Raw genomic sequence first — 20374 nt, 5'->3', positions numbered from 1 at the left:
TGTTATCCCGTCACCTGGAGGGATGCCGTCCAGCAGAACCATCCAGATGGCTGGGGGCAGAGCCTGAGTTTGCTAATGGGCCATACAATTAGTTTATTTCTGCCTTCGTCCTTGCATCTCTGTAATGAGGTGCTGCTTCTCTCCATGCTGGGATCTTCCTCTCCCTTTCCAGTAGGACTGTCCCCTGTTTACCAATGCCTGACGCTTAGCTGTCTCCGTGTCCCTACTATGCCTATCCCGCTGTAGCAGGGCAGCCAGCCCTGAGAACCTCCATCTGCCTCCTCCCTTGACCAGATTACTGCCGCAAGGCATACAAGAAGATCCATGTCACCAAGGTGGAGGAGCGAGTCACCACCATCTGCCAGCGAGAGAACTCTTTCTATGTGGACACGGTGCGAGCGTTCCGGGACCGCCGCTATGAGTTCAAGGGGCTGCACAAGGTACCAAGCTTGTGCTCGGCTGCTGGTCAAACTTGTCTTGGCAAGGCCAGGGACCTCTTGTGTCTTGCTGAAAACCTCAAAGAATTACTCCATTGGCTTCCCACTGGCAGAGGGCAGGGTTAGATTAGTTATTGGGAAGAAATTTTTCCCTGTGAGGGTGGTGAGGCCCTGGCACAGGTTGCCCAAAGAAGCTGTGGCTGCCCCATCCCTGGGAGTGTTCAAAGCCAGGGTGGACAGGGCTTGGACTAACCTGGTCTAGTGGAAGGTGTCCCTGCCCATGGCAGGGGATTGGAATGAGATGATCTTTAAGGTCCCTTCCAACCCAAACCATTTTAGGAGACCCTGGGACTCTGCCTCTGGCAGAGTTAATTAATGGGCCAGTTGCTTTGCAGTTCCTCCCAGATTCCTCTTCTGCCATGAATCACAGGGCTGGCAGAGAGGCTTATTCTGCACTGGTGGTTCTGCTGTTAGCCAGTTGTCATGGATTGCTGCAGGCAGTGTATTGGGTTCTTCTCTGCCCACATGTGGTGCAGCACAGCTGATGCTGGTTGCATTCTGATGGATGGTGGGAGCTACAGGTCCCTTCCGCTGAGTGACAAAGTGCCTCTGGACAACCCCTCCTGTGCTGCAAAAGAAACGGGGATGTTTAACTCATGCCAACTGATCTTCGGCAAAGATACTGCTCTAGAGTTGCAATGGTATACTGGGACTGAGTGGGAATCAGTGGGAATCACCACCACTGGTGGTGATGTGTGAAATCATCCTGGCTCTGCCTCTCACCGTGCAGGTGTGGAAGAAGAAGCTGTCAGCAGCAGTGGAGATGGGAGATGCCTCTGAAGTGAAACGCTGTAAGAACATGGAGATCCTCTATGAGTCCCTGCAGCTGGCCCACAAGTGCATCCTCAACTCCTTCTATGGATACGTTATGCGGAAAGGGTGAGTCTCCCCTAGGCAATCCAGTGTCCTCAAGAGAGGACCCTTGGAAACCAGGATTGTCTTGGTGAGGTATTCACTTGCTTCACCTGCTCCTGAAGCAATAAGATGAGGGTGGGTGCTGCCTGTACCTCTTGCTTCTGCCCATGACTCCTCATCCTGGAGTCTCTTGCCAGACATTAAATTATGGGAATCTTGTCTGTTAGTGGGTCTCCAGCTTTTCTAGAGCATCATAAGTAGAGAACTTCATAGGAGAACAATGTTCCAGGGCCAGTGTTGATGTGTTTCTTGCCCTCCTTCCCCTGGGCATCTTCCTGCCCTTCAATAGCTGGATTTGGGAGGAAGCTTATTATGCTCTTCACTGTGACTCCTCTGCTCACAGAGCTCGCTGGTACTCCATGGAAATGGCTGGCATCGTCTGCTTCACAGGAGCAAATATCATCACCCAGGCCAGAGAGCTGATCGAGCAGATTGGGTGAGTGTGTGCTGAGCTGGAGACGAGCAGATGGTCCATCTGCATCTAGGACAGATGTAGGAGCACCCAAGCTTTTGGGGGGATGGAGCACCTTTCCTATGAGGAAAGGCTGAGAAAGATGGGGGTGTTCAGCCTGGAGAAGAGAGCTTGGAGCCTTAGAGCCCCTTCTAGTGCCTAAAGGGCTCCAAGAGAGCTGGAGAGGGACTTGGGACAAGGGCCTGGAGTGACAAGACAAAGGAGAATGGCTTCACAGTGAAAGAGGGAAGGGTTAGGTGGAATATTGGGAAGAAATTCTTCCCTGTGAGGATGCTGAGGCCCTGACACAGGTTGCCCAGAGCAGCTGTGACTACCCTATCCCTGGAAGCGTTCAAGGCCAGGTTGCACAGGGCTTGGAGCACCCTGGTCTAGTGGAAGGTGTCCCTGCCCATGGCAAGGGGTGGAATGAGATGAACTTTGAGGTCCTTTCCAACCCAAACCAGTCTGGGATTCTGTGATTCTATGAACGTTCAGATTCCTGACACTGCTATGGTTATTCCGTTGTATTTGATTTTCTTTGCAGAAAGGAACAGAGAGTGGATGCAACAGGCTGCTGCTGCTTTTGTGGGGGACATAAAGCTGATCCTCACCTCTCATCCACTTTTCTCCTGACACTGGCCTTTATTCCTTCTTTAGGAGACCTCTGGAACTGGATACTGATGGGATTTGGTGTGTCCTCCCCAACAGCTTCCCAGAGAACTTTGTCATCAAATCAACCAATGCCAAGAAGCCGAAGGTGACCATCTCTTACCCGGGAGCCATGCTGAACATCCTGGTGAAGGTGAGTTTGACATCAGTCCAGGCCAACTCTGCAGCTTGGGAAAAGAGATGGAGACCTGATGAGTGGGGAGAGCTCCTCTTCCATCCGCACTCCTCATGTAGCAAGAGGTGTCAGGGCTGATGGCCCTGGAGAGCATCTGAGCAGAGGGTGAGGCTCAACATCCTCCAGCAGAGAGGGGCAGTCTGTAAGAGGGCAGGTTTGGTGTATACTCACCTGTGCAGATAGGAAGTCCAGAGCAAGGTCTAAACACATCCTCTGCTCACTCCAGCATCTGTAAGACAAAAGAATATCGTTTCAGGGTCCAAAGCATTTTTCTTTTCAACAGGCAGGACAGATGTTTTGATTTTTGAGTCCTAAATTATGCTGTTGTTCCCAGAGGGATCCCTTTGGGCAGGATGTGTCCTAGGGGCATCCCCTGGTGTGACCAGCCAGCTGTGGAGTGAAGCTGTTCTCCTGGGACTGTGCCCACAGGAAGGCTTCACCAATGACCAGTACCAGGAACTGCAGGACCCAGCCTCGCTCACCTACATCACGCGCTCGGAGAACAGCATCTTTTTTGAAGTGGATGGTCCGTACCTGGCCATGATCCTGCCAGCTTCCAAAGAGGAAGGCAAGAAGCTGAAGAAAAGGTGAGATTTCAAAGCTTCAGGTTACCCTTTCCCTGAGTAACAGCGTGAGGATCTCGTTCCCTTTGTGCACATGGGCACATTGGTCTTTGCCCCCGTAGCCTGCAGCACGCTTGACTCACTGGCTTTAAATGGTAAGTTCCTTACATCGAATCATCTTTGAATACAGCTGCACGCTTGCCTCCAGCGCCATTCTATGGCAATAAATTTTAGCAGATAACAGCAAAATGACATTTCTCCAGCCTGGTGACCAGACATCTCCCTCTTTGGCTCTGAGGTGTGCAGGACAACTTTGACTTTCCTTCTGAGGATTTCTAATACTGCTTGCATTCAACCTAATCTGATTAAACTCAGCAGTTGCTGCCTTCCTATCTCTCAGGAGTTCACAGACCTCCAGTAACACTTTCCCTAGGTGTTTCCCCTTCCTTCTCTGACTGTAAGAGGGACTGGATCCTGCCATTACTGTCACATTATAGGATAGTTGTACCCAAACTTCACTGCTTTCTCTGCCACCTCCTAACCAGGCACTTGAGCTAGAGCAGTAGTATCCAGTGTTTCAGGGGGCAGCCCACAGACCTGGGTCTGGCTCCAAAAAATGCTGTCACTGTCCCAAGCACTCTCTGTCCTCACAATTATGTACTTCTTTGTGCTTAATCCCCCACAGGATGAGCACCAGCACACACCATCCTCTCTCAGCTTCCCTCCCATCCCCACTGCAGGAGTCGAGGTAATGCCCAGCTCTGAGCAGGCTGTGCTTGTAGGACTCCTCTCAGGGCCTTTAGTTTCCAGTAGGTTGGGGATGTTAGAAATAGCATGTATTTCCGGTTACTTTCCATGCAAAAGGGCCTGAAGGTAGAGGAAGGAAAGGGAATGTGGGTAGGTAGGAGAAGGGCTGGCCAAGCCACGTAGGTTTGAGTATTCCCTGTCCTCACTGTTGGTTCCCATAAGAACAGGGCTGTGAAAGGCAAAACAATGCAAGAGAAGAAGCAAGAGGGAGGAGTGTTCCTTAGGTGTGGCATGGCTACATCCAGTTTCCTCTGAACCCCTCTGCCACCATTGGAGTTGACAGAGTTTCCTTCTTCTCTCTAAACCTCTTCCTAATATCTTCATTTCCCCACCTGACCTCTCACCTCCCACCCTTGTGTACAACTACTTGTGTACAATTAAGATCGTTCTCCACCGAGTAAGATCACTCCACACCCACAGTGCTGAATCCAGGTCAGGGTTCCTCAGCACAAGAAACATGTGGCTTCTGGAGCAGGTCCAGAGGAGGCCACAGAGATGCTCCAAGGGCTGGAACCCCTCTGTTCTGGAGACAGGCTGGGAGAACTGGGGGTGTTCAACCTGGAGAGGAGAAGGCTCCAGGGAGACCTGAGAGCCCCTTCCAGTGCCTAAAGGGCTCCAAGAGAGCCGGAGAGGGACTTGGGACAAGGGCCTGGAGTGACAGGACAAGGGGGAATGGCTTTACAGAGAAAGAGGACAGGTTAGATGGGATATTGGGAAGAAATTCTTCCCTCTGAGTGTGATGAGGCCCTGGCACAGGTTTCCCAGAGAAGCTGTGGCTGCCCCATCTCTGCAAGTGTTCAAGGCCAGGTTGCACAGGGCTTGGAGCAACCTGGTCTAGTGGAAGGTGTACCTGCCTGTCCCAAGGTGGGACAGGATGATCTTTAGCTCCCTTTCACTATGGTTCTATGAATCAGTGTGGGTGAGCTGGGGCAAGAACGGATGTGCTTTTCTAGACCAAGTTGAAGTGGTTGCTAGAGCAGCTGTAGATATTTGAGACTATCCAGATGCCCCCATGTCTCCTCTGAATGCACTGGATGATGGCTGTGATGGGTTAGTGAAACTCCATGAGAAGGAAACAGAAGTAGGTTAGATCATCTTATTCTGCCAATAAGATATTCCATACCATGCTACGTCAACTCCGATAGAAACAGAAAGGAAGCCAGTGCTCTCTTCTTTTCCGGTTGCCGAGCTAGACAGTTTCAGGGAAGAAAGCATCAGTTGTTCGGGAAGTATTTTCTTTTTTATCTCTTTGTTGTATACATACTGCCTATAATGCCTATCTTTGTGTAATATAAATAATATTTCTTAGCAGTTTCGGTTTCTCATAGTTTTTTTTCCCTTTCTTCTCTCCTTCCCCCCCGTCCGCTTTCTCTGCAGGGACATGGGCGCAGGCCTAGTGGATACCTGGTGTTCAGCCAAAGTAAACCATTACAATGGCACAATGGTGTAGGGAGAAGAGCCCTGGCAGGAGGGACACCAGCGTGATCCTGACTTGTCCCTTGGTACAGGCCAGGTTTGCTCACACTGTCTCTCCCAGGTACGCGGTGTTCAACGAGGATGGGTCCCTGGCTGAGCTGAAGGGGTTTGAGGTGAAGCGCAGGGGAGAGCTGCAGCTGGTGAAGATATTCCAGTCATCTGTGTTCGAAGCCTTTCTGAAAGGCAGCACGTTGGAAGAGGTCTATGCTTCGGTGGCCAAGGTGGCTGATTACTGGCTGGACGTACTATACAGCAAGGTAGGCACAGCTCAGCATGTCTGTGCTCCAAGGTGGAGCCTGGGAAGGAGCGTCCAGGCTGGCTAAGCACTGTGGGAGGGTGGACTTTGCTTGCACGGAGTTGGTGGTCCCTTGTGCCTCTTTCACAGCTTTGCTCAGTCAGTTCATAGATGACACTGAGCTGGGCAGGAGTGTTGATCTGATGGAGAGCAGGAGGCTCTGCAGAGGGATCTGGACAGGCTGGATCCATAGGCCGAGGCCAGTGGTGTAAGTTTCAAACAAGACCAAGTGCCAGGTCCTGCATTTGGGTCACAATAACCCCATGATTGGGGGCAGAGGGGCTGGAAAGGTGCCCGTCAGGAAAGGCCCTGGGGTTGCTGGTCAACAGCAGCTGAACATGAGCCCAGGTGTGCCCAGGTGAGCAAGAGACCGATGGCTGCTAGGCTGTACCAGCCATGGTATGGCAGCAGGACCAGGGCAGTGCTCCTCCCCTGCGCTGGGTGCTCCTGAGGCACCTCCAGTCTGGGGGTCAGTTTTGGGCCCCTCACAACAAGACATTAAGGGGCTGGAGCGTGCCCAGAGATGGGCAAGGGAGCTGGGGAAGGGGCTGGAGCACAAGTCTGATGAGGAGCAGCTAGGGAGGCCCAGCCTGGAGAAAAGGAGATTCAGGGGGGACCTTCTTGCTCTCTACAACTCCCTGACAGGACAGTGGAGCCAGGTGGGGATCGGGCTCTGCTCCCAGGGAACAAGGGGAAGGATGAGAGGATGGCCTCAAGTTGTACCAGGGAAGTATAAGTTGAATAATAGGGAAAATTTCATCCCCAACAGGATTGTCCAGCCCTGGCACAGGTGCCATGGGCAGTAGGGGAGTCACCATCCCTAGAAGAATTTAAAAGCTGTATGGATGTGGCACTTGGGGAGTGGTTGGACTTGGAGGACTTTTCAACCTGAATTATTCTGTGATTCTATGAAACCAGAGGGTGAGAGGGACAGAGTGCATGGCTGGATCCTTGTCACGACCCACCGGTCAGCTACATGATGTTCACTATAAATTCTCATCGGGCTGAATAAGGAAACTGGACATGGGTCAGGAAACTCATGTTTTTATTGTACAATTGCCATAACTCCAGCAACCAGCACGCTGCTTAGATTCAAAAGGTAGTGGCTAACAAGTCAATTCTTACCATAGACTTCCACAAGAGTGGAGGCAAATGAGCCCTTAATTTTGTATGGAACACTTCAATAAGTTCTCAACTCCCACCTCAAACTCCTGCAAAAGGCGCTGGCTCACAAGCCACAATACACCAATATTCAAGGTGATGGCTAAAAAGCCACAACACACCATTACACAAGCTCCCCGCTACCACAAGAGAGTTCGTTACAGAGTAGAATATGATAGCTGTGCTTTGCTCAGGCAAAGCAAGGGAAGAAAACAAAGAATATTACTAGTCCTTAGATCCTGTGTTCATCCTGCCGTGTGGATGGTTTGGAGCTGGGGCAAACAATGAGATAAAGAAAGTGAAAGAGAGGAGAAAGAGAAGAGAGAAAAAAGGAAGAGAAAGGGGGGACCCAACCTGCTCCCTTCTGTAGTTAACCTGGTGCATGCCTTTTATGTAAACCAGACTTTTTGCGCTGATTTGTTCATGCATGCACAGCTAGCCCTTTGAGCCCTCCTCCTGGAAGTGAGTTGGATGGGGAAATTGAGCATGAATCTCAAGGTGGAACTGGACGTTCACGGTTGATTCTGAGTTGGAAGGGACCCACAGGGATTATCAAGTCCAACCCTTAAGTGAGTGGCCCATTCAGGGATTGAACCTGTGACCTTGGTGTTATTGGCACCATGCTCTAGCCCACTGAGAGTTTTCTAAGTATTGTATATGTTATTGCATACAATCCAATAAGTTGACTCAGAACACAGTGACTCACTCCTCCAAGCACACCTTTCCTGTAGCAGTACTTTGAATGTTTTAAGACAAAAAAGGCTTAGGTCTGGTCCTCTACACTCCTTCATTTTGTGATGGTGTTGTACAACAAGTTCTTGGTGAGCACAGCTTTGCGTGCACAACACAAAGCTGTGTTGTCACAGCCCAGCGTGGCACAAACTGGTGCCAGCCTCAAACCCACGCTCCCTCTTTTCTATAGATCCTACTTGCAGCTGCTACAGGAAGCAGTTCTCAGGCTCCATGTAAAGAGACACACCAGCTGGGTGTAGGTGCTTCCTCTTCCTGACAGCAGCAAGGTTTGATCGTTAGGTTTTTGCTGACTTTGGGTTTTTCCCTCCCTTTCAGGCTGCCAACATGCCCGATTCAGAGCTATTCGAGCTCATCTCGGAGAACCGCTCCATGTCACGCAAGCTGGAGGACTATGGGGAGCAGAAGTCCACCTCCATCAGCACTGCCAAGCGCCTGGCAGAGTTTTTGGGGGACCAGATGGTGAAAGACGCAGGGCTGAGCTGTCGCTTCATCATTTCTAAGAAACCAGAGGGTTCTCCAGTCACCGAGAGGTAACCCCACCTGGAGGGGCCAGGGCTTCTGGAAGCGTGGTAGCAATCAAGAGGGGACAGGCAGGTATCAGGTATCAAGCTGGTATGTTGTAGTCAGGTGGTCATCTGAATCTGGCACAGACCACGAGCAGGGTGACGGGTAACATCATACAGCCCAGTGGCCTCTCGGGGATGGGAGAAAAAGCCTGGAGGGTCTCCACAGGCTGGGAGAGAGGACTGTGGAGTGCTAGGACATTGTTTCCCTGCCTTCCCCAGAGCCATCCCCCTTGCCATCTTCCAAGCCGAGCCCAGTGTGCGCAAACACTACCTCCGAAAATGGCTGAAGAGCCCCTCACTGCAGGACTTCAACATCCGTGCGGTGAGTGAGGTGTCCCTGCAGATGGCCTGGGATATGGGATAGGGGCTTGGCCCTTCAGAGGTACCACCTGGGCAGTGGCTTCTTGCACTCACAAAGCAGGGTGCTGGGATGGGGGGTCCTACAAGGTTGTTTGATCCTACGTCTGGCGGCACTTCTGCTTGGCTTTCTTCACTGCCCAAGCTTTGCCCTCTTCCTAGATCCTGGACTGGGACTACTACATTGAAAGACTGGGCAGCACAATCCAGAAAATCATCACCATTCCTGCAGCCCTGCAGCAGGTATGAGGCAGTGGGGGAGTGGGCAGAGGAGGGCTTTGGGCAAGAGACTCGGTCTGATATGGAGCCACTCTCCAGGTAAAGAACCCAGTGCCACGGGTCCGGCACCCAGACTGGCTCCACAAGAAACTCCTGGAGAAGAATGACGTGTACAAACAGAAAAAAATCAACGAGCTCTTCATTTTGGAAGGCAAGAGACAGGTGAAGAGAGTGAGGGGAAGGTACTGGTTGTGCTGATGGGGCTCTACTCCTGCAGCCCCCATCCTCCCGCTGTCCTTGCTCCCTCAGGTCCTCGCCAACCAGCCTGTGGAGGGGATGACCAGCTCACAAGTTGGTGACATAGAGGACTTTGGGGCTGTCAAGATCCCTCAGCCACTGGTTCCTATTGCAAATAAGCGGAAGCGCATCCCTGCTGCAGAGGAAAGCCAACAGCTGTCCCAGGACCTGGAGCTGTCCCAGTCCTGGCGGGAGATCCTGGGCCCACCTCCACCCCTGGGCACCACCAAGGTAGGTGAAGCAGATTTATAGCAGATCGTGCAGGGGATGCCTCGCAACTGCGCTTGTCCATCAAGGCAGCTTGGATGCTGCCAGGAGCAAGCTGTGGGTCTCCCTAAACCCTCTGCACATACATGGCTCAGGGATACAAAGAGAAATATAACCAGAAATACAACCACTGGTTGAGAAAAAGGGGGAGTGACTTTGCAGCTGGGGCAGGAATGTAGTGTGGGTCTGGGGGCTGGAGGGCTGGGCTATATGGCATGGTGGTGTGGAGCTGGGAAGCCTGTGCTGTTTCATACATGCTGTCAACCCACTCAGGAAGAGCGGCTGGTCTGGCTGCGCTTCCACCAGAAGAAGTGGGAGCTGCAGGCTCGGCAGCGGCGGGAGCGGCGGAAGAGACGGCGGCTGGAGGACGGCGGGGTGGGGGCAGGTGGAGGAGTGGTCCGCGATGCCTCCTCCAAGGGGCTGAGCAGCTACTTGCGCCGGACAGCACGCAGCATCCTGGACTTGCCGTGGCAGGTCGTGCAGGTACCAGGGAAGGAACCTGCCACAGAGCAGCCCAGGGTACAGCCCTCACATTTACACTCTCTGTGGTCAAACAGTGAAGTTCAGGAACCCTGACCCCAACGCCATGCAGGTGTTAGCCCTGTGGAGTTCAGGTGGGGCTGCAGACCCTCAGGCTCATGCACATCTGGATGGAAACAGGCACCCACAAGGTCATTCTTGGTGAATCTGGGATGTGTGTGTAGATCTGCCAGTGGGGCAGCTCCAGTTCGGCTCATGGACAGCACTGGGCAGTCAGAGAACCACAGAAATATCTGAGGCCAGAGGCAGCTCTGGGTCCCTCTGGTCCAATTCTCTGCTCAGCCAGGGCTGCCTAGAGCCAGGGGCCCAGGACCATGTCCAGGAATATCTCTAAGGATGGAGAATGCACATCTTCCCTGGGCATCCTGGGCCAGGGCTTGGTCACTCTCACAGGGAGAAAGTGTTTCTGACGTGTAGAGGGACCCTCCTGCATTACAGTCTGTGCCCATGGTATCTGGTTCTGCCATTAGATACTTTTGGGAAGAGCCAGGCTCTGTCCTAGAGAGGTTAGGTATATAAGTGGATGAGATCCCACTGAGCTTCTTCTACTCAGGGATGGACAGTCCCAGCTCTCTGAGCCTTTTCTCATGTGAAAGATGCTCCAGGCCCTTCTTCATCCTTGTAGCCCTTCACTGGACTCTGTTTAGTACGTCCATGTCCGGTGCTGAGGAGTCCAGCACTGGGCACAGGATTCCAGTGGTACCTGAAAGCATACAGTGTACAAACGAAGAGGTGGGGTAGTGCCACCCAGGTGTTTTCACAAACCTTTGTTATGCATGGCCACCTAAGCCCAGCCCCTGTCACCACTTCATCCTCCAGAAAGGCCTCAGAGCTGCAGGTCCAGCACATCAGAGTAAATTGGGTGACATCATCCCCTGGAGTTTGTTGGCCTGCCTGAGGCAGTTTTCTTCGTGGTACCCTGGGACAGTAATAGGACACAGGGACTCCAGAGCTGAGAGCGATGACTCTCTTTAAGACCCTCCCTCTCTTTTTGGCCACCAGCTGAACACATAGATCCTCAGAGTGCTCCACAGCATAGATGTAAGCCCTGATGGCATGTTGGATCTCCTGCTAACGCTGACCTCGTCCCCTGTGTCCTGCAGATCGCCGAGACCAGCCAGCCTGGGCTGTTCCGGCTGTGGGCAGTGATAGGGAGTGACCTGCACTGCATCAAGCTGAGCATCCCCCGTGTCTTCTATGTCAACCAGCGTGTCCCAAAGCCAGAGGAGGGGACAGCCTACAGGAAGGTGAGGACCTGTCCCTTTTGGAAGGGGAAGCAGCCACTTGTGTTGAGATGAGACACTTCACCTCCCCTGCAAGGAGGTATTACAAACATCTGCCTTGCAACACCTCACTGACCCATTCCATGAATATCCCTCATCCAGGCCCTAGTCCTTCTGCTAATCCCAGCCTGCCTGGAAAGCAGGTTCTGTGTTACAGGAATTTGTAACGTGCATGAGCATAACTCACTGATTTCCTTAGGAGAGAGGAGCACCAGGAGATAAGCTCAGAGCCTAGCTCCTGGCAGCGGTGCCACATGGTGGGATGTGTCCCAATAATCTTGTCCCTTTCCTTGGCAGGTGAACAGGATCCTGCCCCGCTCAAACTTGGTTTACAACCTGTACGAGTACTCTGTCCCCGAAGACATGTACCAAGAGCACATCAACGAAATTAATGCGGACCTCTCTGCTCCGGACATCGAGGGAGTGTATGAGACACAGGTAACTCCTCCAGGTGCTCGTTTTTAAGGATTGCTGAGCAGTAGCTCATTAGGTGAGTGCCAGTGGCAAGACATCAAAAATCCAAGACCCTGGACAGTAGAGAACGGGGGGATATAGGTATGCTTATATGGACAGAGTATCAGAATGTGAGTTACAGTGTGTCAGGGAAAGGGGCTTCAGTTTATTTGGAGTTAAGAAACTTAGGAGAAAGAAGGTATCTAATAAGCAGAAATGGTGATCTTCCTCTAAACTAATCCAGAAAACCAGCCTGCTTTGAAACCAGGAAACAGAAGGGGTATTTGGTGTAAAGCTGGGAGAAAAGAGTAGGCCACACTGTTGTGGAGGCTACACTGAGTGGAGTTAAAGAAAGCATAAAGGCAGGTGAATTTGATACTAAAATGCACCATAGGATTATTATGGATCGAAAGTCTTTGCCTGAGTAGGACAAGCTTGGTGTGAGCAGAGGTGCCACTGGCTATTGAATGCTTTCTGAGGTGCAGGAGGCTGCAAGGGCAAAAGGAACATCACAGAGTTAGGAGACTTCAGCTACTGATGTTACTGGTATAACCTATTCCAGTGGGGCATGGTGAAAGAAACCATTTTTAGTCACCTTAAATTTCTGCTTTTGGAGAATTTGGACAAAGGTCCCACAAGGCAAGGTACAACTCTTAATGATTACATGGAGCCTGTGAAATCCTGTGGTGATGAGAAAGGTTGAACCATATATGCCATCAGCAATTGAAAATGGTGCCTACTAAACCTTACTGATGTTTAGTAAGCATCACCCAAAATTTACTTCAGATTACTCTGCCAAAGTGAGTAACATGTACCCAAATTCATCATATCTGTAGACCTTCCTCTAGCAAACCGAGTCCTCTCCGTTCCCGTGGTGTTTAATAAGTCGGAAGAGGAAAAATCAAGAAACTAAGGGGAAACTAAAATGAGAGGCTAAAGTAAAACAAGGGGCGTGGAGAAGTTTTAAAATATTAAGGAAATTAGATGATCATGGGGTAGCAGCATCTGTCCTGTGAGGGGAGGCTGAGTGAGCTGGACTGTGCAATCAGAAGGAAGAGAGGCTCAAGGGGACCTGCTCGACAGGAACAGGGGAGAAGAGGAGCCAGGCTCTCCTCTGGTGCCCAGGAGAGAACAGGAGGCAGTAGGCACAACCTGAAACATGGGAAATTCTGTGTAAATATATGAAAACACTTGTCTTGTAAGGGTGGTCGAGCAGGTTGCCCAGAGGGTTGTGAAACTTCCATCCTCAGAGACACACATAACCCAGATGGACAAAGACCTGGGCAAGCAAGGAATGATCTGTCTTGATCTTTAAGCTGCAATGCAATTCTGAGCCTGATCCTACAAAATGTAGCAGGAGTGACCTAGGAGGATGTGAGGGAGGGAACAGTTTCCCTGCAAGGATGGGGCTTAGATGGGAATGCTTCAGCATGCTGAAGAGATGTGAAAATGGGATGTACTAGGGATCTGTACAACTAAAACTGGCATAAGGGAAGAGCAGTCAGGCAAGAAATGTTTATTTATTGGTTCTCATTGGTTTGGGAAGAGGTCCCTCAGCAAGCCATTCAGGAGTAGTCTTCTGCAGAGGTGGAGTTGACAGCTACAGGATTAAAAAAACAGGGTGTATCTGTGATGGACCTCCCACTATGCCAATTATCTGGAGCCTCTGCCTTAGAGTGCCAAGCCACAAGTTGCAGAGCTGCAAGATTGCCCAAATATTGCTCCACGTGTCCTCCAAAGTACCTTGATGGTGGAATGTGGGGCTAGATAGGAACACGTGGATTTTGAGATACCTGTTATGGTATGTCATACTTGTGGTTTTTAAACTGGGTTGTTCTAGGTTTGCAACCCCCAAGAGGAGCTTAGTAACAGAGCATTGTTCCATCACATCTCTCCCCATCATTCCAGGTGCCACTGCTCTTCCGTGCCCTGTCCCACCTGGGCTGTGTGTGTATGGTCAGCAGGCAGCTCATCCAGCACCTGGCAGGGCGAGAAGCTGAAACTTTCGACATCGAGCACCTGGAGATGCGGTCGCTGGCCCAGTTCACTTACCTAGAGCCAGGTGAGGCATCCTGAGAGTGGGGCTCCTGGGGCATCCAAGATCTCACACCCATGGGTACCACTAGCGCTCTGTGTCCCTAGGAAGCATTCGCCACATCTACCTGTACCACAGCTCCCAGGGCAGCAAGGCACTCCTGGGCCTCTTCATCCCCTCACAGCGCAAAGCTTCCATCTTTGTGCTGGACAAGGTAAGGGGCACTGTGAAGGGTGGGGGATCTGGGGTGCTGGTGGGTGAGAGGCTGGACATGCCCTGGCTGTGTGCACTGTCAGCCCAGAAACCCCCCATGCCCTGGGCTGATCCCACAGCATGGGCAGCAGGGGAGAGGGGATTCTACCCCTCTGCCCCCTCTGGTGAGACGCGCCCTGCAGAGCTGCCTCCAGCCCTGGGGGCCCAGCATAGGAAGGACGTGAAGCTGCTGGAGCGAGTCCAGAGGAGGACACGGAGATGGTTCCAAGGCTGGAGCCCCTCTGCTCTGGAGCCAGGCTGGGAGAGCTGGAGGTGTTCAGCCTGGAAAAGAGAAGGCTCCAGGGAGACCTTAGAGCCCTTTCCAGTGCCTAAAGGGGCCCCAAGAGAGCTAGAGAGTGACTTTGGACAAGGGATGGAAGTGATAGGACAAGGGGGAATGGCTTTACAGAGAAAGAGGACAGGTTAGATGGGATATTGGGAAGAAATTCTTCCCTGTGAGGGTGCTAAGGCCCTGGTACAGGTTTCCCAGAGCAGCTGTGACTGCTCCATTCCTGGAAGTGTTGAAGGCCAGGTTGGACAGGGCTTGGACCAACCTGGTCTAATTTGACCCCAAGTTGTGCCAGCGGACATTTAGGTTGCATGTTAGGAAAAACTTCATGGAAAGAGTTGTCAAGCCCTGGAACAGGCTGCCCAGGGCAGTGGTGGAATCACCATCCCTGGAGGGATGTAGATGTGGCACTTGGGGACATGAGTTAGTGGTGACCTTGGCAGTGCTGGGTGAGCAGTTGGACTTGATCTTAAAGGTCTTTTCCAACCTGAACAATTCTGTATTTATATGGTGTCTCTGCCCATGGCAGGGAGTTGGACTAGATGACTTTTAAAGTCCCTTCCACTCCAAACCATTCCATGGTAGGGTCAGGCAGCGAGAGGTTTCTCTGTGCATTGCCCCGGCACTGCGCATCCTGGGGTGTCTCTCCCCCTGTTCTGACCCAGTCACCCTTGCACCCAGGTACGCAGCAACCAGATGCCAAATCTCACCACCCTGTTCTCAGCGGAGCGTGCAGCTCTGCTGGAAAAGGTGGGCGAGGAGCTGCTGCCCCCAGACAAGCACACCTTTGAGGTGCGTGCTGAGACCGACCCCAAGGCCATCTACAGAGGAGTCCAGCGGCTGCTGCTGGGCTACAAGGTGAGATGAAGGTGGGAGGAAGGTTTTCATGGGACCATGGGGACTAAGGGGAGGGTGGAAGGCACTGGTGCATGAGTTCCAACAGCACCTGTACATAACTTCTGAGCCCAAGGTCAAGGGTCAAAGTGGGTGCTGTGTTTTACTTGGGGATCTTACCTGGGGCAGTACCAGCAGCAAGGCCACCTCAGGATCTCTCTCCATCTCTGTGCTCAGCTGGAGAGTTGGTGGCATGGAGGCGAGTGGGCGCTTCAGGAACGCTGAGGTTTGCTCCCTACTGTGGGGACCTGCTGTGGGGACAGGGCACCCAACACTGCCAGCTTCCTGCTGAGCAGGTTAGAGGCGCACCAGGACATATCCCTTTCTCCTTGGTGCAGGATGAGCGCCGGGGCCCCACGCTGGTGGCTGTGCAGTCCAACAGTGACCTGAAACGACTGGCAAGTGGGATTCCCATCATCGAGGAGTTCCCCTTGGTCCCCATCCAGCTGGTGGATGATGTCAGCTACTCAGTCTTGGACTGGCAGCGCCATGCCGCCCGCCGCATGATCCGTCACTATCTCAACCTGGACACTTGCCTCTCCCAGGCTTTTGAGATGAGCAGGTGTCAGTGGTGGCCATGTTCCCCTGAGGCTGCCGTGCCCTCAGTGGGATGACAGGAGCTGCTTCATCCCTTGAGGATGAAGATCCCTTGCAGGCATGCTCACCCTGATGACCACTTACCTCTCTGTGCCCCAGGTACTACCACATCCCCATTGGGAACCTCCCTGATGACATCTCCACTTTTGGCTCTGACCTGTTCTTCTCACGCCACCTCCGTCATCACAACCACCTGCTGTGGCTATCCCCCACAGCCCGCCCTGACCTGGGGGGAAAGGAGGCTGATGACAACCGCCTTGTCATGGAGTTTGATGAGAGAGCCTCAGTGGAAATCAACAACCCTGGCTGCTACTCCACAGGTAAGGAGGGAAGAGGGTTGTAGCACTGAGTAGGGCAGAGCTGGATCCTGCTTTGTGAGTCCTGCAGAGGGGTGGATGTGGTCCCCAAAGAGTCTCTGTGGTGACAGTTGTTACCAGCAACTTTTGGGTTTCAGCATCAGTCTGGGCAAGGTGGATGCTAAAGGCATGTCCTGGGACAGGGGAGGCTCACCTATGACATGTGCAGGCATCAAAATATGGGTTCTTTATCAATGAGCAATGACAATAGCACTTGGCAGACCACCTGCAACATGTCAGCCCAAGCTCACCTGGTCATCCCTGGTGGCCTTGGGACAGGTCTCTCTTAAGCAGAGGCAGCTTGAGTGCATTCAGTTCTTCTGAATGCCACTTCTGCAGCTTCCAGGAAAAATTGGTGGTCCCCAGAGGGTCAGTAGGTCCAAATCTTGTGGGAAGACAAGGTCTGGTTGAGACAGTCATGCCTATGAAAGCATCTCCCTGCTCAGTGCAGCTGCACCTATAGAACACCTTGTACCTGTGAAAAGCACTTCTGGCAGCAGCAAGGGAGGGTGTCCCTGGTCCTTTCCCTGCTGACAGTTGTGTCTGCTCTTAGTGTGTTTGGAGCTGGATATCCAGAGCCTGGCTGTGAACACCGTGTTGCAGTCCCACCACGTGAATGACATGGAAGGAGGCTCCAGCATGAGCATCAGCTTTGATGTGATTCAGCAGGCATCCCTAGAGGACATGGTGACAGGGAACCAAGCTTCCAACATTCCAGCCAGCTATGATGAGACTGCCCTCTGCTCCAACACTTTCAGGTATGGCTTAAGGAGCAGCAGGAGGTAGAGCACGTGGTCTCCATTCTGGCAGATCCCCTCAGGACCAGGTCTCGAGGGCAGAGCAGGTGTCTTCTCCCACACATTGGAAGATCCTGAGCTCAGAGCTGCCTGGGGCATCAGCCAGCAGATGTGTAGGGATGTTGGTGAAGACTTTGCTCTTCCCGTTTCTCCTTTCTTCGTGCTCCACCAGGTTATGGAGTCACATACTTACCCTATGGCTCATGTGCCAGGGGCTGGACAAGGGAGTTTCTGCTCTGAATCCTCCAGTGTATCTGAAAACATGTTCCTATTGGGAAGGTGGAAGGAGTTGCTGGTAGCTGGTGGGGTGATGCTGCTCTCTGCTTGCTGGCAGGATCCTGAAGAGCATGGTGGTGAGCTGGGTGAAGGAGATCACACAGTACCACAACGTCTATGCAGACAACCAGGTCATTCACTTTTACCGCTGGCTCCGCTCTCCTTCTTCCCTGCTCTATGACCCAGCGCTTCACCGCACACTCCACAACATGATGAAGAAGCTTTTCCTGCAGTAAGTGAGGCCTGGAGTGTGCCAGGCTGACAGATGGGGAAGGGACAGATGTGACGTTAGTGACCAGGATGCTGGTGCCCACAATGATCCTCCAAAAGAGGTGGGCAGTAGAGTGCAGTGGATCTCTCATCCTCTTTGGGTGATCTCCCTTGAGCGTTGTTGCTGCACGTTGACTCCTGACTGATGGATCAGCACGTCTTCCATGGGTTGCATCTGCGCCTTGGACATTGCTTTCCCACCCACTGACCCCGCTCTGTGCCCTGCTACAGGCTGGTGGCTGAGTTCAAGCGCCTGGGCTCCTCCGTGGTCTATGCCAACTTCAACCGCATCATCCTGTGCACCAAGAAGCGGCGCATTGAGGATGCCATCAGCTACATGGAGTACATCATCAACAGGTGGGGTGCACCTGGAGATGTGACTCCCAGGTGGTAGGGCTGGGGCAGGGCTCAGGCTAGGAAGGAGAATGCTGATTTTTTTTGCGTTCTAATGGGCCTCAGAACTCAATTTATTACTTTTTTTTTGTGAAGCTACTGAAGGGACAAGGCTTCCCAATTTTCTTATTGTCACGCCTGGAGTAGAGATCTGTCCTCTATAGGCAGTGTTCTTGTAAGATTCAATCCAGAAGAGACATTCAGGAGAATCTGAAATGCCCCGTAACTCGTCCCTTGGCTGCTTCTCAGCATACCAGCTGTGGTACAGGCACCTCGACAGTGATAGGATGGGAAAGGGGACACCCCTCTCTCCTGGCCAGCACCACCTCCCCACGGTGTCCCATAGAGAAGGGATGATGCCAACACAAGGACTGACTGCAGTCTCTTCCCTCTAGCATCCACTCCAAGGAGATCTTCCATTCTCTGACTATATCATTCTCCCGCTGCTGGGAGTTTCTTCTCTGGATGGACCCAGCAAATTATGGAGGTATCAAGGGAAAAGTGGATTCTCGCATCCACTACAGGGAGGTAAGAGATGGGAAGCATCCAGTCCTCTGGGAGCAGGGTCCTGGGGTTGAGTGGAGTGGGGAGGTGTTGGCTGGACATGAGAAAACACTGCAGCATCACTGGTTCCTCCAGAAGAACACCAGCAAGAGGCAAGCATTAGAAGAGGACAGTGAGGAAGAGGAGGAGGAGGTGGCAAGGGAAGAAGAGGAGGAGGAAGGGGAGCCAGATGTGGAGGAGCTCCTGGAGAACAACTGGAACATCGCGCAGTTCCTGCCCCAGGCTGCCTCCTGCCAGAGCTACTTCTTGATGATTGTGTCAGGTGAGTAGTCATGAGGAGGGGATGAGGTCATTGTGCCCCCTCAGTGCCAGCTCCACGTAGGAGCTGGAGCCTTGCCCATGTCTCCCCAGCCTACATTGTGGCCGTGTACCACAGCATGAAGGAGGAGTTGCGACGTAACACTCCCGGGAGCACCCCCATCAAGAGGAGGAGCACCAGCCAGATGTCCCAGGAGGGTCTGGGGGAGCTGGGGGCCATGCCTGGTGAGTGCTGAGCCCCAGGACAGCCCTGCTGCAGGCAGAGAGCCACCCACCTCGTTGTCCTCATGTGCCACCAATCAGCTCAAGCGCTCTGTGCTTCATCCCTCTAGGCATGATCACCTTCTCACAGGATTATGTGGCCAATGAGCTCACCCAGAGCTTCTTCACCATCACCCAGAAGATCCAGAAGAAGATGGCTGGTTCCCGCAATGCTACAGAGCCCTCAGACATGTTTCCTGTCCTGCCTGGCTCCTACCTGCCACTCAGCAACCCAGCCCTGGAGTTCATCAAATATGTTTGCAAGGTCAGCAGGCTGGGCCAGGCCACTTGGCTGAAAGTTTGGGGTCTGGGGCTGCAGCTTTCTGCCGGGAGGGATCTACCATCACTTTGCCATGCTCTGCATCCATATGAGGTCACAAGGATACGAGCTGTCCTGCTAAGGACACTCAGCTGGTAGGCTCACCTGGCTCTTATCCTTGCAGGTCCTCTCCCTCGATGTCAACATAACCAACCAGGTGAACAAACTGCACCGGGACCTGCTGCGCCTCATTGAGGTGGGCGAGTTCTCGGAAGCAGCCCAGTTTCAGGACCCATGCCGCTCCTATGTGCTTCCTGAGGTCATCTGCAGGAACTGCAACTTCTGCAGGGACCTGGACCTGTGCAAAGACCCTGCCGTCTCCCAGGTGCAGCCTCTTTCCTAGGGATACCAGAGGCCCCAGTACAGCAGTCCATCACTTTACTCATTTTATCTCTGAACCTTTTTGCTTTACAACTCTACTTGCTGCTCATGATCACCCTCACCTAAAGCAAATTTTCTGTTCATCTTTTCTGCCTGTGTGTTATGGGTCTGAGCATCCCTGGGCTTTGGCTCATGTTCTGTTCCTCTTCAGAAACCAGTTCCACCATCCCAGTGCATTGGACTCCTGGTGCTCACCTCCCTCTCTTTTGCCCCTAGGATGGGTCGGTGCTTCCCGGATGGGTCTGCCCCAGCTGCCAGGTGCAGTATGACACCAATGCCATTGAGATGGCGCTGGTGGAAGCCCTGCAGAAGAAGCTGATGGCCTTTGTGCTGCAGGACCTGGTAAGTGCACAAATTTCTCCCCTCCACCCATTCCTGTGACTGTCTGAAGCCAGACACATTCACTCTGCCCCTGGCAGAGGGGCTTGGCCTCATCTCCTGGCCCACCTGAACCGCTTTGGCCTGCAGATTTGCAAGAAGTGTCACGGTGTGAAGGAGATGCACATGCCCGTGTACTGCAGCTGCGCTGGAGACTTCACCCTCACCATCTCCTCTCAGGTACTTCAGCACCTGCCCAGCCCAGCCCTAGGCGAGCAGCTTGGCAAGGGACAGCAAGGAGCCCTACAGTGCCCTGTGCCTCCTCCTGACGCTGCTCTAACTGCATGTCCCCTGGCATCTGCTGAGCTGC

General features: G+C 52.7%; 1 protein-coding gene across 3 annotated transcripts in view; it reads left to right on the top strand.

The window, feature by feature from the left end:
* The window catches only part of POLE (DNA polymerase epsilon, catalytic subunit), a 31540-nt gene that overhangs the window by 10692 nt on the left and 474 nt on the right, over positions 1-20374 (top strand). The window contains exons 19-47 of one of the 3 annotated variants that reach the window (XM_064674509.1): positions 295-440; positions 1228-1376; positions 1756-1848; positions 2572-2665; positions 3137-3294; positions 5615-5810; positions 8078-8292; positions 8548-8650; positions 8848-8928; positions 9004-9126; positions 9214-9432; positions 9742-9951; positions 11112-11255; positions 11589-11729; positions 13653-13806; positions 13887-13993; positions 15002-15178; positions 15553-15776; positions 15911-16131; positions 16721-16925; positions 17299-17472; positions 17742-17867; positions 18299-18431; positions 18543-18729; positions 18819-18950; positions 19058-19251; positions 19430-19630; positions 19903-20028; positions 20155-20244. In XM_064674509.1, coding sequence (XP_064530579.1) covers positions 295-440; positions 1228-1376; positions 1756-1848; positions 2572-2665; positions 3137-3294; positions 5615-5810; positions 8078-8292; positions 8548-8650; positions 8848-8928; positions 9004-9126; positions 9214-9432; positions 9742-9951; positions 11112-11255; positions 11589-11729; positions 13653-13806; positions 13887-13993; positions 15002-15178; positions 15553-15776; positions 15911-16131; positions 16721-16925; positions 17299-17472; positions 17742-17867; positions 18299-18431; positions 18543-18729; positions 18819-18950; positions 19058-19251; positions 19430-19630; positions 19903-20028; positions 20155-20244 — 4523 coding nt within the window. Of the gene's footprint in view, positions 1-294; positions 441-1227; positions 1377-1755; positions 1849-2520; positions 2666-3136; positions 3295-5614; positions 5811-8077; positions 8293-8547; positions 8651-8847; positions 8929-9003; positions 9127-9213; positions 9433-9741; positions 9952-11111; positions 11256-11588; positions 11730-13652; positions 13807-13886; positions 13994-15001; positions 15179-15552; positions 15777-15910; positions 16132-16720; positions 16926-17298; positions 17473-17741; positions 17868-18298; positions 18432-18542; positions 18730-18818; positions 18951-19057; positions 19252-19429; positions 19631-19902; positions 20029-20154; positions 20245-20374 lie in introns of all 3 variants that reach the window. The other 2 variants (XM_064674508.1, XM_064674507.1) reach the window with 2 other exon arrangements.

The sequence above is a fragment of the Pseudopipra pipra genome, chromosome 18 (assembly GCF_036250125.1).
Source record: "Pseudopipra pipra isolate bDixPip1 chromosome 18, bDixPip1.hap1, whole genome shotgun sequence".
In the NCBI taxonomy this organism is placed as follows: Eukaryota; Metazoa; Chordata; class Aves; order Passeriformes; family Pipridae; genus Pseudopipra; species Pseudopipra pipra.
This window is presented reverse-complemented; position numbering and strand designations above follow the sequence as displayed.